Consider the following 17,445-nt stretch of genomic DNA (forward strand, 5'->3'; position numbering starts at 1 on the left):
CGTAAGAGGTGCAGTACCCTCCTGGTCCTCTGGTTGGCTGTTGGGGCAACCTGGCAAGGAATGGGTGGGGGGTGATAGAGACAAACATGGCTATCAGCCTTAGACACCTTGACATAGGGATATCCCAACCCTAATTTGGACGATCCGCCCTCTCAGCATGAACCAAGTCTGGACAGGGACAGCATGAAACAGCAAGCTGTACTTCAGCTTGTCGAAGGAGCACACATGGGCCAAAGAGGGTAAAGAAGGGGGCAATGTACAGTATCAAGAGCAGAGCATCCTACTACGTCAGTTTGTTTACGTACTGGGGATTCCCTCAAATTAGGGGTTGGGTGAGTGATGTGATGGGAACACATTAAACTCAACTTTTTTTTCGGTTACAGCCTTCAAGCTCACCTGGTTTGTCCCTCGAACATGTCATGTGGTATCAACAGGGTGAGACATCCTCAGCAGTTGCCTGGCGGTGGAGGCTGGTAGCTGGTGATAGATAAGCCACACATGGATGTGGCTAGACTGAGAAAAAGTGTAAAACAGATGAATAAAGACACAAAAACAATAAGAGCAACATAATTTTTTTCAAAACATGTGATAACAGCTTGTGGAAGAGCACTGCTAATGAGAATTTACTGCAGTGCAAGTCCAAAAACAAGTGCAGTTATCAGTCAACACACAAAGTAAACTGACCGTTTTCCTGTTCACAAGTCTTCTGGGGGTAAAACCAACCATACAGGCAATCTGAAAAGCACTCCTGTTGGCATTCACTTAAAGCCACAGAACACATGATTGTCATCACTGATAAACTAAATGCATTTTTGAAGGCTTCAGTATCAGTTCTGTATTAAGATATGTGACCTGGGCCCAAGCCAGCATCCCTGCCAGCATCTGCCAACGCCAGCCCCCCTGAGCCTGCGTTCAGTGTGAGTAAAACTGATTAATCCCGTGTGTTTTCCCTGAGACAGCAAATTCCAATCATAAGGCTCTTTCCAGTTTCTTAGCAGGCCAATAATAAAGTGGTGTTTTCTCTTTCTGAGTCTGCAGATTTACAAATTAGGTGTTCTGTTTCTGAGAGGGAGAGCAATATAACTATGTGTTCTTTTTCTGCATTGAGACTGAATGCTGTAGTGTAAGAAAGACTTGTGCTATTTTGTGCTCTTCAGTCTGTACAAGCTGCGTTAGCATCTGAGGAAGACAGTCTCAGAGATTGCTTTATGAAGGGCCATCCAAGACACTGAATCCCAGCTGCCATGCCCCCAGTCATCCCATGTGTCCTGTGCGTCTTTCATTGGGTCCTGCACAGCTCAAGTCTTAACTCAAGACTGTGTGTCTGAAATTCAACAGCGTCTGAGTTCTGGACTTTGTTTATGGCCCGAACTATTAGCATTAAAGCTAGCCTTGGTGTCATTCCTGTCTCCTGTGTCCAATATTTGGGTCTGAAATTCATCCGCCCATCACACAGCCTTAAATATGACAGATCTTGGATCAAGATCACAGTCTTTAAAACTGCAAAGTTTGGCATTGACACTGTGGTTGGTGGAGAATGTGCTGTTAGCGACTAATCTTGCAGATGTTGGTGTATGATGTTATGCCGTTAGCCAGAGATTTCCAAACTTTTTGAGGTGACGGGCCTTTTGTATGACCTCTGATCAAAATAATAATGTGAATGTGTGTTTCAGAGAAATTTACCAGCTTGTGTAAAGTAAAATGAAAAAAATGAAAAAAATTCTGAAAACATGTATAACACATAATGTGCTTTATGTAGCTTTGTTTAAATGTTGTATTACTCACAAATACTTGTATATTAACTATCTGGCGGCCTGGTATCTGGCCGATAGTGGTGTCCATTGATATCACTATGAAACTATGAATGAACACTTTTGGAATTAAATAGTAAATAAAAAAGTGTGAAATGATTCAAAACATGTTTTATATTTTAGAAGTAGCCATTCTTTGCTTGGAGTACTGCTTTGCACACTCTTGGCATTCTCTCGATGAGCTTCATGAGGTAGTCATTGTTTTCCGACAGTCTTGAAGGAGTTCCCTGAGATGCTGAGCACTCTTTTTCCCTTTGCCATCTCAACAGGGTTTAGGTCAGGTGACCATGGAGGCGAGACCATCTGGCGCAGCGCTCCATGACTCTCCTTCTTGGTCAAATAGCCCTTACGCAGCCTGAAGATGTGTTTGGGGTCATTGTCCTGTTGAAAAATAAATGATGGTCCAATTAAATGCAAACCGGATGGGATGGCATGTCGGCAGAGGACGCTGTGATAGCCATAATGTTTAAGTGTGTTTTCAATTTTCAATAAATCCCCAACAGTGTCACCAGCAAAACACCCCCAAATCATCACATCACCTCCTTCATGCTTCATGGTGGGAACCATGCATGTAGAGACCATCCGTTCACCTTTTCTGACAGGGCAGGTGGAACCCAAGATCTCATATTTGGATTCATAAGACCAAAGCACAGATTTCTACTGGTCTAATGTCCATTCCTTCTGTTTCTTGGCCCAAACAAATCTCTTTGCTTGTTGCTTTTCCTTAGACCATAAAGCCCTGATTCACGCAGTCTCCTCTGAACAGTTGACGTAGAGATGTGTCTGCTGCTGGAACTCTGTGAGGCATTTATCTGGGCTCTAATCTGGGTTCTTAAAGTAATGATGGACTGTCATTTCTCTTTAGTTAGCTGATTGGTTCTTGCCATAATATGAATTCTAACAGTTGTTAAATAGGCTGTCAGCTGTGTACCAACCTGACGACACAACTGATGGTCCCAACCCCATTAAGAAGGCAAGAAATTCCACAAACGAACCCTGACAAAGCCCACCTGTGAAGTGAAAACCATTTCAGGTGACTACATCACGAAGCTCATTGAAAGAAGGCCAAGGGTTTGCAGCGCTGTAAACAAAGTAAAGGGATGGTGACTTTCAGGAATATAAAATGTAAAACATGTTTAGAGTTATTTAGCAATTTTTTTCTTTGCTACGTAATTCCATATATCTTGCGTCGTATATTTGATGTCTTCAGTACATTTACAATGTAAAAATATAAGATAGTAAAAAGTAGTCAAAATAAAGAAAAACCATTAAATGAGACGATGTGTCCAAACTTTTGACTGGTAGTATACATACAAAAAAGCTATAAATAATAAACAGCCTGTACCAATAGCGGGGTCTGAAGTTCTGAGACTACCGCTGAAAATATATGTAAATTCATATATACGTGTATATATATGAATTTACAGATACATGAGGAAGTCAGGAGTGGCAGAGAAGTATGTGAGGGTTACGCAGGACATGTAAGAGGACAGAGAGATAGTGGTGAGGTGTGCAGTGGGAGTGACGGATGGGCTGGGATTAAATCAGTGATCAACTCTGAGCCCCTTGTTCTTTGGTGATGAATAGGCTGACAGAGGAGGTCCGGCAAGTCTCAGTGCACTGTGATGGTTGCAGACAACATTATGATCTGTAGTAAGAGTTGGGAGCAGGTGGAAGAGAGGCTGAAGAGTTGGAGGTATGGTCTGGAAAGAAAAGGAATGAAATTCAGTAAAAGCAAGACAGAAAATGTGTGTGAATGAGAGGGACACTGGTATCACAGTGAAGATGCAAGGAGCAGAGTTGGTGAAACTAGATGAGTCTAAATGCTTGGGGTCAACAATCGTAGACAATGTACAGTTGACAAAAGAAGAAGAGAGTTCATGCAGGGTGGAGTGGGTGGAGAAGAGTGTCGGGGTGATTTGTGAATGAAGCATAGCACCAAGAGTAAAAGGGAGAGTTTACACAATGGTAGTGAGACCTTCTATGACAAATAGTTTGGAGATGATGGAACTAATAAAAAGACAGGAGACTGAGATGGTTTAGACATGTGAAGAGGTGGGATATATTGGACAAAGGATGATGAATTTGGAGCTGCCAGGCAGGAGGGAAATGTTTATTAGAATAATCAGCTTAAACATTTGAATGAAAAGTTTATTCTGTGAATTTAAAAAAATCTTAGCATTGGTCTGCTCCCTTTGGCTTCAATGGCAGCACCATTTGAGCTGCACAGGACTCCAAGTCAGAAAGATGTGAAAATAGTAAAATGCACTCATAAAGAAATCACTGTAACATATCTAAACAGTAGAAACAGAAAAACCGTGTTTGTCATTTGTGACTACTTGGATGCAGTCCTTTAAGATAGACACATGTCAGTGTGCTAACAGGGGCACAGTGGCAATGCTAACATACTGAAACTACCAAGACAATCTAATTAGAACTAAAGTCAAAGTCATCTGAGGAGGCATCAAAGTCAGGGGCTCAAAATAATCATATGTCTAATAAGTGTATCTATCTGCTCTACTTTGATTTTTTAAAAATCAGACTTGTGGTGTACATTAGAGGTTTTTTTTCAAGTTTTCAAGGACTCCCCTTAAGCTGACAGTGTGAGCTCGTCAAATATGTCTTCATACCCACCAGCTAGCTAGCCAGACAGTAAACAGTAGCTGGAACATTTTTTGAAGTGACTGATTTCAGAGTTTAGAAACACTGGCAGAACTACTAGCAACAATGTGTTTGTTTTACGGGCTTAAATTGCCTTCATGCTTATATATGGAACTATGATTATGCATGATTATGATTTTATAGCTGCTCTTGGCCAGTGGGTTGTGAACTCCTGGTTGATGACCTGGCATTGAAGGAATAATAATTGTCTATGAGCGTAAATACATAAATATACTCCACAGTGAGGGAAGTGGGCCCCAGCCAAAGACACTGTGGCACTGTTATCAGCAATTGTAGAAGCTATCTGCGGTGGCCATGTTTCTACGCATACAGTATACAGACACTCCCAGGCTTTGTATAGCCTATTTGATTATGAATGTGTGTCCAAAAACACATTTTCATAAACATTTAGGGAACTTCAGGAAAATGTGACAGCAACATGAAAAACTTTCCATTTGTGGTGGCATAAAAATATGTGAAATAAAAGATTGTACAGACTTGGAGGAGAGCCTCATTATAGCAGTTTGAAAATCTATAACTCAAAGCAGACTTTTAGACTTCTTAATCTGAAAATGAAAGATAAAAGAGAAAGAAAAAAGAGAAGGGGAACGTTTGCTGAAACACATCACAAAATGTTGAAAAACCTGTTTGCAGTTATGTGTGAGTGAGCTGTCTTACAACATATTTATGTGTACAGTAAATATGAAAAATATTCATCTAGCGTGCCATCTGGTTTTTGTAGTCACGTAATTGGTTAAATGGTGTCACCTGAGTCAAGACATCTGACTAAAGTATATGGAAGGTGACACTTAAATACTCTTTAGAGGCACTGCACATTTTCAGTGCCCTTATTGGAGCACTAAGGCAGCAGAGATGAGCTCTATCAGGATTACAACAAGCAGGCTGATGGGAGTTATCATTGCAGGCCAGAGCCAAACACCAAAGACACACCTAGACAAACTATGCAACACTTGATTACACAGAATACCATTTCTTATTAAAAAGCAGTAAAATATTTCAATGCATTTCTTTTCAAAATAAAAGCCTAATCACATTTATGATTCAATTCATAATTACATTAGTGACCTTTTAATATTTGCCTTCTAAAGTTTGCTAAATCTACCAATCCACAAATAATGAGGCCCAACATTAACTTTCAGCACATTTGTTAAGACTGTGTGGGTCTTCATAAGCTTATGAATGGACAGTGTCCTCAGTGCATACATACAACCTGAAAATGCATTCAGAGCCTTGGTTAATAGTATCGCCTTTTTATGTATAAAAACATAGTTTATAGCTAAAAAACAAAACAAAACCTCGAAGGTTGCGAGACTTTTTCAGACAAGCAATTTCCTTATTTGAATTCTTTCCGCATTTGACTTCAGCGTGACACTCTTTGACAGAGGGTATGCTGGAGGCAAAATACTTGTGATGGTAGTCTTTGTTGAGTTTGGCGCCCCTTAGTGCAAAAAGTATGGCAAACAACTTTAGAACCAAGTTTTATTTATTTTTTGTCTCTAGCCCTGCTTCAGTATCTTTATGCCACATTTCTGTGTTAAATGTTGTGCCAAGAAACCCACCAATGGCAGGTTCCATCTGATCTGTTCGTTCGTGTTAAATAAGTAATTATTTCATTTTCCTATGGAGGTGAGAGAAAATAAAAAAAACCCACAAAACAATTAGCATGCATAACAATAGGAAGTAGAAACCTGGAGAACGGGGTCAGTATTTATGTGAGGTACCCTTAACAAGTATGGCCCTACACCCATTTGTGTCAGAGGACAGAGACAAAACAGGAAAAGCCTGCTCAACTTGGCTGTAAAATAGTTGGCAGTTTGTGTGCGATCCTCCCTAGAGGTTGACAGCCTCGGCCCACAGAGGAAAAGCTGTTTTGCATGCAATGAAAAACACCTGGTTACCAGTTCCAAGAACCAAATACGTGTGAGGACAACAATCACATGCAAGCATTTTAAGAAACCTATTAAAGATAATAAGACACCTTTAATTGTGAAAAAGTGACACACGCAGTACTTAAAGAACAATTGCCTTTATTTCTTGCTCCAGTTTTAATATCAGAAAACAATGCAAAAGGATTTATGGAATATGAGCTAGCATCTAGTATGTGAGCTTCATAGACCAGCTGGTGACGGCCCTTAGAAACACACATTTCATGCGAAAGTACTTTACCGAAACAAATTAGAGCAGAAACTTGGCTAAGCTCAGGTGCTGCAGACGATAGCATCATTACGTCCAATTGTTTTAATGTTGTACTCCTTTCAAATTTGATATGGATTAAAAAAAAAAGAAAAAAAAAAGTCAAGATTCCCTTTGCATCCACCAAGCCACAAATATGACAATGCAAATCTATTCAAAACCAGCAGAGTGAATTACTACTTTATGAAAATGATGAAATATCATAAAAATGCTTTAGTGACAAATTATTATGCATAGTGTGGTGCAAAGATAATGTATTTCCATTTGTATTGTTCCAACAAAAAAACCAAACAAACCTACAGTGAGAAACAAAACACAACTAGTCGGGTAGAAAATGACAGGCAATAGGACAAAAAGGTGAATTCCCTCCATATCATCTGCAACATCATCTCCCTGTCTTTGCTCCTATGATGAGGGAACTCCAGGGACAGATACATCATACCATAACCTTTAATAGTTGAAGCAACGGTAATCATTAATACCCCGGAGGACCACTATGGGAACAGAGAGAGGAGCCATGAGGCAGAGCAGAGTTTGGTTTACTGCTAGTGCTTCTCTTCTGGGTGTGTAAACCACAGCTGCACGGTTGTGTAGCAGTAGGGAGGTTTACATGATGACGCATGGAGCGCGGCTTTTGGTGATCTTCTGCAAAGGTTTGCCATCATAAGCATTTTGAATCGCGTGCATGACCTGTGCCAAGAAATACACAGTATAAGTGTACAATGACAATAAAGGGCTATTCTTTTCTAATTGACATATGATAGGCAAATTGTATGCACAGTACTTACGTCATCCTCATAAGGGAATCCACCAGTTTCAACCTTGGAGAAGACCAGGTGCCCATTGATTTCAATCTCAAAGCTACCTATAATACCAAGGGCAGCAGAAATAGGACGTGAGAATGGCGCTTTGATGATCTAAGCTCACAATAAAGGGAGGGGCGGAATTTAAGGCTGGAGCTATGAACTCGTGGTTTGTCTCATCTGATATGAAACAAACCATGAGTTCCAGCTCCAGCTTTATGTGCAGCGATCAACGATGACTTACCGGTTCTTCCCACGAAACCTGTCACGTCCGCATCGCTAAACTCACCCTTGACAACACGGGCGAGCTCACGATAGCGGGGCTCGTAACCTCATCCACCACTAAATTAAATAAAAACACAGGTGCGTAAGAAAATCATACAAGCAAAAGCAGAATCAGCGCTCCTTACTCTTGGCTCAGGCTGCTGCTTGCGCAGGCACCTAGCTTAGCTATGAGCTAGCCAAAAGTGAAACTGTGTTTAAACTGACAACAGACAAAAAGTTAACTGAAAATATAAAGAAAGTACGTAATATGAAAAAAATACCAATATTCCACTCTGACTTTGACCCCCATCGTCGCTGATCCTCTAATGACCACAGAGCTCCGAACGTCTGCTTTGGTAACCACCGATTGTGTAAAACCAAACCGGAAGAGGGGCGGAGCTTATTTACCCCACAAACCAAGAAAAACCTGATCTGTCGAGAGAAGTCCGAGCACAGAGCTACACAATACATTTCTTTCTTTAAAAAGAAATAAATGTTAAATTAATTTTTAAAAACATTAAACTTTAACTAATTAGGTTATTTTGAATGGCTTAACCGGAAGTACTGCATGTAAATATCATTGTTAAAGTGCAGAAAAAAAGAAAATAAAAAAAGTGCAACGTTAGTGTTACACATTAATTATTTGAAAGCTAATTAGAGTTTTAGCTATTGTTTCATGGTTTGGCGGCACATTTTATTTGATTTTATTCGCTCATCAGGCGAATAAAAGAATAAATAGAAGCAGGAAACAGGAAAACCTAAAATTTGCAGTTAATTTGAATAAAGGCATTTAGTTACATGGCGACACTACAGGATCCCAAAAATTGAGTGTGATTATGGTGTTAGTTTTTTATTTTATTTTTAAAATGTAATGTCCCGTGATTGCAAAATTACTTATTAAATGTTTTAACCCCCAAACCTCTCTGAGTATTATGAAAAAAATACAGTTTTTGTTTGTGTGGAGTAAATGATAAATGGTTATTAGTGTTTATGGCAGGCGTGTCTCATTGCTGACTGCAGATGACCTTCAGACTCTACACACTACCATGACTCCTTCAGTGTCTGCATTTTTCACACAAAGGCTGGAAACATGGAGTAGACGTGAGAAAATGATGATTGTTTTATACATTACAGGCTTATAGACAGCACAGATTTGGAGATGGCAACTAGCAATCTGTCAACATGTAAGTGTTAATATATGATTCTCCTTATTCACCACAAAACGTACACAATTATGTCTGAAACCCAAAGACTTTGTATTATTAGTGTCATGAAATGATTTCATAATGTTTCATTAACAAAGAAATTGGTCACAATGGATTGATTAGTGATATTTCCACATTGTTTTGTTCATTTTTGTTCACTATAGTTTCATTGATAAGTAGCATGGAGTTTAATGCTGTTATGTAATACAGTGTTGAAATGTTTCTATTAATCCATGATGAAAAAAACCATAGTCAGCCATAAGGTATATAAGCTTTAATAAATCTTTCATGCTTCATATTTACTCATTTTTATACTTGCCTCATGTTCTAATAGCTGTTTCATTTATCCTTGGTTAATTTCTTTCTTCTTTGTTTAGAAGAAGTATCTTTAAAGCGTCTTTTAGTGCAATGCTGAATCAGGGGAAACTGCACCCATCTGTGATTCAAAGTGGCCGCACCCATAATAAAGCATTGCTTTAAGGCCCTATCACAGAGAAAATGGATGCGTGATATCACAATTTACTCCCGCACAGTTATCAAGAAGGGGCTAATTAGTTGTAGAGTGTGAAATGATTTATCTTTATCAGGGTGAAAACATGTTTTGGGATCTGATATAAACAAAAATACTTTTAAATTAGTCTGCCTTGTTCTTGTTGTTTGAGATACATGCATTTCTGATTTCAGTCTTTTTGATATTTTATGTCATGGATGGGAATTCATCAACAAGTAAAAAAAGAAGATTTTGGGATTAGCTTTTCATTCTTGCCTCTTTTCCTTAATGTGTATTTCTATTTTTCTTCTTTAGTGGATGGTTGGTGTACATCACAGTTAAAGATTGTCCTTCTTGGTGGCAGAGACTCTGGAAAGAATGCTGTAGGAAACTTAATCCTGGGTAAAGAAGAGTTTGGCACAGAAGAGAGGACTTTATGCTCCAGGAGGATTGGGAAAGTGTCCGAACTGCGGGTCACAGTTGTGAACACTCCTGGCTGGTGGTGTGACTCCAGTGCTCAGAACACACCTAAGCTGGTGAAGAGGGAGATCATAACCAGCGTTGCTCTCTGCTCGCCAGGCCCACATGTGTTCCTTATAATAATTAAGGCAACCTCTGTCTTGTCAGAAAAGCGTCGGAAGGCTTTGGAGGAACACGTGGCCCTGCTGGGTGACGCGGTGTGGAGTCACTGCATGGTTGTCTTCACCTGTGCTGAGAAGTACAAAGACACAAATTCAGAAGAGTATGTAGAAAGTGGGGGAAAGGCCCTCTACTGGCTCAGTGAAAAGTGCAGCCAGAGGTGTCACAGTGTTGTCCCGAGTGATAACTCTCAACGCACAGTGCTGCTGGAAAAGATACAGAAACTTGTCACAGAAAATGGAAACAGTGTGTTTGAAATGGAGGCAAAAATTTTATGGGTGAATGAAGAGGAAAAGAGAGAGATGGAGGAGAGGACTCGGCTGAGGTTAAAGAAAATGAAAAAACACAGATCTCTGATACAAAGTGAGTTGATGTGTATGTACGTATGTATGTGTGAAAGTTATTAACACATTTGTTGAAATCTTAAAAGATGAAAAACAGAAAGTAAGAATAATCTTCAGTGAAAGAGGAAGTAATGAAAAGACAAAGTACTAACACAGAGACAAAAAGACCCATTAAACAAGATGACAGTGAAAAGGGAAGACAGGAGAGAAAAGTAATTAATACTGAAACCAGATAATAAGGGAAACATTGCAGGTGTAGCAGAAGGGATAACAATGAAGTCAAAGTGGGAACTAAATTCTGAGACTAAAAGTCATCATGTAACAGAACATTAGGTAATGACAAAGAATAATAAAACAGAAGTGCAAAAAAAATAATCTTTAAACACTAGAGTAAAAATAAAGACCAAACAGAAAAACAAAATTAAATATATTAAACAAGAATACAAAACTCAAAAACACAAAAGCTAGACCCTGACAGTAACATGCAATCCAGTTTACTGAAACTGTGTGTTTTGGAAAACCCTTCGGGCAGTTTTTGCCCTGACGCAACTGGCAGATGTCATGTAACCATTTTGCAAAACTCAAAACCACAAGAAGCAGAAGTTTCAAAAAAACAAAAAAACAAAACCTCACCATGCACAGATGTCATTTCTCCAACTGAACAACTCCAAATTACCTCTATTTGTTTGTTAAATTGTGATACAACCTATATAACCCTCAAAATCTCATTCTCAACAAAACTGTTTGCCTGTGCTTAAAATCACACAACCAGCTAAAATCATAAGTGCTGAGGACTGATTACACACTAAAAAAACAGAACACAGTGTTCACTACCCGTAACCGAGGTCTTTCCAAATTCGTGTGCTGTCTTGCGCTTGTACAAAAGTTACAACACACGAAATAAAAATTTCCCTACGGCAAATTTAGAATCATGAGTTAACTTTGCAGCATATTTTTTGTCTGTGGGAGGAAGCCATGATGACTGTGCAAGCTCCACACAGAAAGGCTCCAGCTGACCACCTGAAACCTATAACCCTGCTGTTCATTACTAACCATAGTTGGCATCAACCCTTAACTTCCCTTTTCTGGACTCACACTCAACTGTTAAGCTGTATTAGTAGCAAGTGTGAACATTTATTTTAGTGCTAGTTGTGTTTCTCTTCTGCCTCACATTATGCATTGTGCATCACGAGTGAATCCCTTTGCCCAGTGTGTCATAGTGAGCTATTAGTGTACACAGAATTTGTAAGTGTTTTAGTAATTAGGAAAAAAACTGTAATAGTACCAGTAATCTTCCAAAACAGCTGAGAGCTTTAAGAAAGAGGTCCTTTATATATTCTGTGATGAAACTAGAAAGTTCAGAAAGCTCAATCCATAGCCGCTTACAGCAGAAAACAGTGTTGGCTACAAAGTATATGTCCAAGAAACTTCCACTTACTTTGACTGCTTCTTTGCTGACCATCGCCACCCCAAATGTCATCTGGAACATACACTTAAAATTGTGTCTGTGTACGTGTGTTTATTGTGTCAATATAAACACAATCTACTTAACCAACCCTTGTTCTTCTTTACTTCTCTCAGATAAGTCAAAGGGAGTTACTAACATCAGGATTGTGCTCCTTGGAGCTAAGGGTTCTGGGAAGACTTCAGCACTCAACACTATCCTGGCAAGAGAGAACAACCCTAAACCCATTAGGACAGTCTGTTGCCAGGCTGGACAAGAAATGGTGCTTGGGAGACTGGTAACTGTGGTGGACACACCAGGGTGGTGGATGAACTACTTCTGTGATGAGAGCTCCAACTTTGATCGGGGGGAATTGGCGCTGAGTTCTTATTTTTGTCCTCCGGGACCTCACGTATTTCTGCTGGTGATCCGTGTGGACAGAGCATTCACAGAGACCTGCAGAAGAGCAGCACAGGAGCATCTAGATATGATCGGTGAACACATCTGGAGTCACGTTATCCTGCTGTTTAGTTTTGGGGACTGGCTCGGAGACACGCCTATTGAGCAGTACATTGAGAGTGAGGGAGAAGCTCTGCGGTGGATTGTTGAAAGATGTGACAACAAGTATCATGTTCTGAACAGTAAAATGAAAGATAAGGAATTTCAAGTCAGGGAGTTGATTGCAAAGATTGAGAAAATCATCACTAGCAGTGACAACGGCTGCTATTATAAACTAGAGAGGAAAGTGTTGGAGCAGCTGGAGGGGACGATGCGAAGAGAGAAAGAGAGAGCCAGAGAAAGGCTAATGAAGAAGAAGAAACAAAGGCAGATGGCAAGAGCTCAGCTGGGTGAGTTGGATAATTAACAAAGTCAACAAGATCTTGTTTTACTCATTTTAACAATATTTAATTTAGCAGCATGGTGGCTTTCTGTTTAGATTTTTAGAAATAAATAAATATATAACACTTCTGTTTGCCAGAGAACCTCGAACCTTTGACAGAGCTGAGAGTCGTGCTCATTGGTGGCCCAAAAATAGGCAAAAGCTCCTGTGGAAACACCATCCTCAGCAGAGACTGCTTTGACACGGCTGCTCAAAGTACTTCCTGCACTGAAAGGAAGGGAAATATCTGTGGCAAGATGGTGGTGGTAGTAGACACACCAGGCTGCCTCTCTGTGACATCGGACTTCTTGAAGGCATCCTGTGCTATACTTCTGGTTGTCAATCTTAGCTCGTCGTTCAAAGATACCTGGAGGAAAACCTTGCAAAAAGACCTGGAGGCAGGTGGAGATCAGTTATGGAGCAGATGTATGGTCCTGTTCAGCTATGGTGACATGCTGGGTGACACAAGCATCGAGCAGCACATTGAAAGCGAAGGAGAGCCACTGCAATGGCTTGTTGAGAAGTGTGGGAACAGATATCATGTTTTAGACAATAAGAACTGGGGAGATGGAGCTCAGGTTAAAGAGCTAATTGATGTGATGGAAGAGATGCTGGTTGATGAGAGGCAGGCTCTTCTTCACAGAGGTGATCACATGTGGAAAAGTTTTGCTTCAGCTCAAGAGCAGCAGATAGGCACAGAGCCACTGTGCAAAAGGGGACCAGAGGATTTCATGCGCAGCAGACCTGAGCAGTCCAATAACTGTGAGTAAACCTAATGAAACTATTTCTTTTATATGTCTTTTGAATTTGCCAATGGGTTTAAAGACTATTAACAAAATGAAAATTAGACAGCATTATGAGCTAATTTAAATAGGGAAAGTAAAAAAAATGCACATAATAAACATCACAGAGGAAAACACAAAGAAAGACTCATTTAGTATGTGGTCTATGTGTTTTATACTGTTAATAAATAATAGTCTTAATTAGGGATGGGTATCGTTTAGGTTTTATCCGATACCGGTGCCAAATCAGTACTTTTGAAACGGTGCTGGTGCTCAAACGGTGTTCAAACCGGTGCTTAAAGAATGGAGAACACAAAATTGGTCCAAAAACCTCTCATGTTCAGCTGTTTTTTGTAAAAATATAACAATGTTAGCCTTTTCTGCAGCTATGGGGCATATATGGTATCACTCTTGGCTGGAAGCAGTGCTTAAACAATGGAAAAAACACAAACTTTGTCCTAAACCTCTCATGTTTAACTGTTTTCCACTTTTTCTTTGGTCATTTTAGCCTTTTTGGCCAGGGTGAAGGGAGTATCTGCCATCAAACAAGAAGACAGCCGCATGTAGCTATGATGATGTTAGCTAGTTCACCTTACATGCATTAATGTAATAACGTGGTTAGCCTACTCAACGTAAATTAGCTACTCACGCAGAGAAGAACGGCTGCTGCCACCATCATCCGTCATCATTTCTGCTACACTGGCAGGGCTAGGGGCCAGGACTCTCCTCTTCGTGTTTTTGGGGGATGTTGCATAACAGGCAACCCACCCGCAGTAGATGTGCTCGGTGTGAGGTCTCGCAGCAAGCTATCAAATACGGCGCATTTCTGGGCTTTAAAAAAAAAACCGCTATGCGTCGCCAGGTGTTTCATCGGATTTGAGGTGTTACTGTGATACTGTCAAAGGAGGTATCAGCTTAAAGCACTTGTTGCAGGCTGCTGAGTTTGCATAGTTTGCAGTGAAGTACAGCCAGACTTTTGACCGCTTCGCCTTGGACATTTTTAATCTGTAGCTCTGCTCTAACAGAACGTACGTACCTGGCCCCGCCTACTATCCTCGGAAACGTAAAATGATTGGCTAGAATCTAAAGTGTATCACAGCTCAGGAAAAAAAAGCACCGAAATAAAGCACCGAAATAAAGCACCGAAATGTGCGCTGCTTTTCGGTCTGGTTACTACCGTTTATGTCAGAACCGGTGCCATCAAGGCACCGGACACCGGTACCCATCCCTAGTCTTAATAGTGAAGACTTTTTGTTGCTCACAGGAAATCACATCAAGTGTCATTATTTCCTTCACAGTGCCTGAATCTCTCCCCTATCGATCACCAAAGCTCTCAGAAGATTGTTCTCAGTTAGTAGCGTTACCAGCAGGAAGAACCACAGAGTTGGCTGGATGCATCATTGTGGACCAATATCACTTCATGTCCTATATATTCTCTCCGCTTTCTGGCAAACAAGTACTGAGGTTGCCAAAAGTGACTCAGCATGTCCCATCTCCTGCTCCTCACAACCACCTGAGAGTGAACAGGGAGGGTCACATGGATCCCATCCCACGCAGACTTGAAACAACGCATCTGGTTTCATCTCAGACACAGAACGAGGCATGTGTAGAACAAGATTTGATCAGTGTGCAATCACTCTGCCATCCTGCACTGATAGAGCGGACTCTTAGGAGGGTCTCTGAGTCTGGAGGCCTGCAGACATTCATTGATCAGCGGGGCAACAGCAGCCTGGAGGAACTGGAAGCCTTCGTTGACTTGCACTTTGAGATTGTGTGGGAAGAAGCCATGAGATCATGTCAGCCGCCTGAACCGAGCCACGCCGTGCCCGAGCAGGATAATGCTGTTGGGGAAGCTGGAGAGGAAGTGTTTACATCCATTCACAGGAAACTTTCAAAGCTGGAGCTGCTTGAGGAGATAAAGAGGGATCTGGCAGAACAGAGAAAGCGCGTGGAGCAAATCTGGAGGATCATACAGCAACTTGCATACGAAATCAAACAGGGCCGTAATAATACACGCTAATAAAGGGGTCTCAGTAATAACAGAAACAAAGATCAATAATAAAAGCAGAGAATGGAAGAGAGAAATTGGTATTTTATCGAGTGAAATAAAAATTCAGAAGCAGTTTTTGGGAGGTTTATGTAAATAACAAGAAAAACTAAAGCAGATTTTATGGTTTTTATCCACAAGATGGCGCTATTGTATAAGGGAAGGTTGGGTAAACCATGTTCCTCTCACTCATTTAACTTTTTTTCATGGAAAATATTAGAAATGGATTATACAAATAGTTTCTGTCATCATTCATTAAATCTGATGTAACACACTGATGACTACACCTCCAGAAAAAAAGATCAAAGGTTAAAAATTGTTAGAAAAACATTTAAAACTGTTATAAAATCAAGGAAAAATGAAGATGCTGTTTCTTAAGTATACCTTTACCTATGGCATACTTAAAACAATATTCCAACTTCTATATAATAAAGTGACAGTGTTTAGATTGTAGATTTACAACAGGCATCTTTAAAAATGTGTCTAGTAGACAATGCCACAAGTGAGCCCATTTTAAATAAATAATTATGAAAATTCTTGTTTAAATATGGAAAAAGACAGTTGAAGATCTTGATAATCACAACCTAATGTTGTCCAAATATCTTTCTCTTTTTATTATAATACTATAAGAGCACAACTTAGGGAGGAATCTCTGTAGCGTTGTAGATGAAAGCAGAGAAGATTGTACGTCTAAATAAAGAATATAGCTTCTTGCAGAATCGTTAAAGCCTTCAAAGATTTAGATTTGCTGTGTTTGCTTATGCAGGTGTCTCCACGTCTACTTCACCCAGTTTTTATTCAAACACTCCAAAATCCAAGAATCTGACAATGGTTAACAAACAGGAAGTCAATCCTGCTTACTTTCTTTGCAGAGAAAATAGAGAAATTGCAAAGCTTACATTTAAAGTCTTTCCGCCCTCCAGTGTTTATCAAGGGCTTTCAAGTGAGTCACACACAGACAGAATGCAGAGGCTGATAGGGCTCTGGCAAAGTAATGCTGTGAAAGTCCACTGCTTTCAAGGCTAACTCTCAGATCTTTCCAAATATACATGTATGCCAACACCAGGAGGCGGGTAGCAATTTTTGATGTAGGTAAAAATTACTGATGTGTATTCTGAACCTAGATGCAAATATGAAACAAATACATCTGACATCTGAGGCCTCAAAAGTCTGGTGTGGTCATTCTTCCCAAGCAACATCACTGTGTTTCTCTTTATTAAACATGCATTATTCAACTTTGGAAATAGGTGTCTCCACATGGTAGTGAGAGATAAGACACCTGCTGCCTTCATGGCATGGTAATGCTTTATACTTATTGCCTTATTACAATGTTACTAGTGCGCAGAAAGCTATGTGATGCCAGGGCACGGATTCATGGATTTAGATGAGACATGGGATACAAATTTAAACCCCTACCTGTGGTCTCTTTGTGTGAACCTATTGTAAAAAGGATAAAAAACAAGTGATGAAAAATCAGTAAGGACAAAAGTGATCATGGTGACTCACTATCCTATTTTGAGTGACAAGAAAAAAAAAGTCCACAGCCATATCAGCTAGTCTGTGAGTTCATATTAGTAACCTAAGGCTGGTGGGAAGAGCCCTAGTTTTGCTGCTATTTGATCATGAATTAGCAAAGTGTCGAAACAAACCAACATTTTGACTTGAATGTGAAACTAGATGATAAGCCATATGTAGGGATGTGATCATGTGGACCAAAGTTCAAATTCAATTACAGGACGGGATAGTATCCAATAACTTTTGAGGCATTTCACACTAACCGCACATGCTGACCCCAGTGCGGCCCTAGAAGAAGAATTACAGGATCAGCAAAGAATTTGGGATTCATCCTTTGGGGATGGAA

At 40.1% G+C, this 17,445-nt stretch overlaps 2 protein-coding genes across 2 annotated transcripts; one reads left to right on the plus strand and one right to left on the minus strand.

Moving 5' to 3' along the window:
* Window positions 1–6,503: 6,503 nt before the first annotated feature.
* On the minus strand, window positions 6,504–8,182 carry LOC147333021 (migration and invasion enhancer 1-like). Its single transcript, XM_086289936.1, has 4 exons — window positions 8,035–8,182; window positions 7,734–7,831; window positions 7,475–7,551; window positions 6,504–7,376 (listed from the first exon to the last, which is right to left on the minus strand). Exons 1-4 carry the CDS (start codon window positions 8,061–8,063, stop codon window positions 7,293–7,295), a joined length of 288 nt encoding a protein of 95 aa, XP_086146062.1. The 5' UTR covers window positions 8,064–8,182; the 3' UTR covers window positions 6,504–7,292.
* A 1,473-nt stretch (window positions 8,183–9,655) lies between these two features.
* LOC147333022 (GTPase IMAP family member 8-like) lies at window positions 9,656–17,316 on the plus strand. The gene is made up of 4 exons (XM_086289935.1): window positions 9,656–10,450; window positions 12,013–12,723; window positions 12,855–13,517; window positions 14,836–17,316. Exons 1-4 carry the CDS (start codon window positions 9,658–9,660, stop codon window positions 15,555–15,557), a joined length of 2,889 nt encoding a protein of 962 aa, XP_086146061.1. The 5' UTR covers window positions 9,656–9,657; the 3' UTR covers window positions 15,558–17,316.
* Window positions 17,317–17,445: the final 129 nt, after the last annotated feature.

This window comes from Aulonocara sp. 'chitande type north' Nkhata Bay, linkage group LG4 (assembly GCF_057382095.1).
Source record: "Aulonocara sp. 'chitande type north' Nkhata Bay isolate Kocher_YH1m ecotype deep benthic linkage group LG4, A_spYH_male_GT1.1, whole genome shotgun sequence".
NCBI lineage: Eukaryota > Metazoa > Chordata > Actinopteri > Cichliformes > Cichlidae > Aulonocara > Aulonocara sp. 'chitande type north' Nkhata Bay.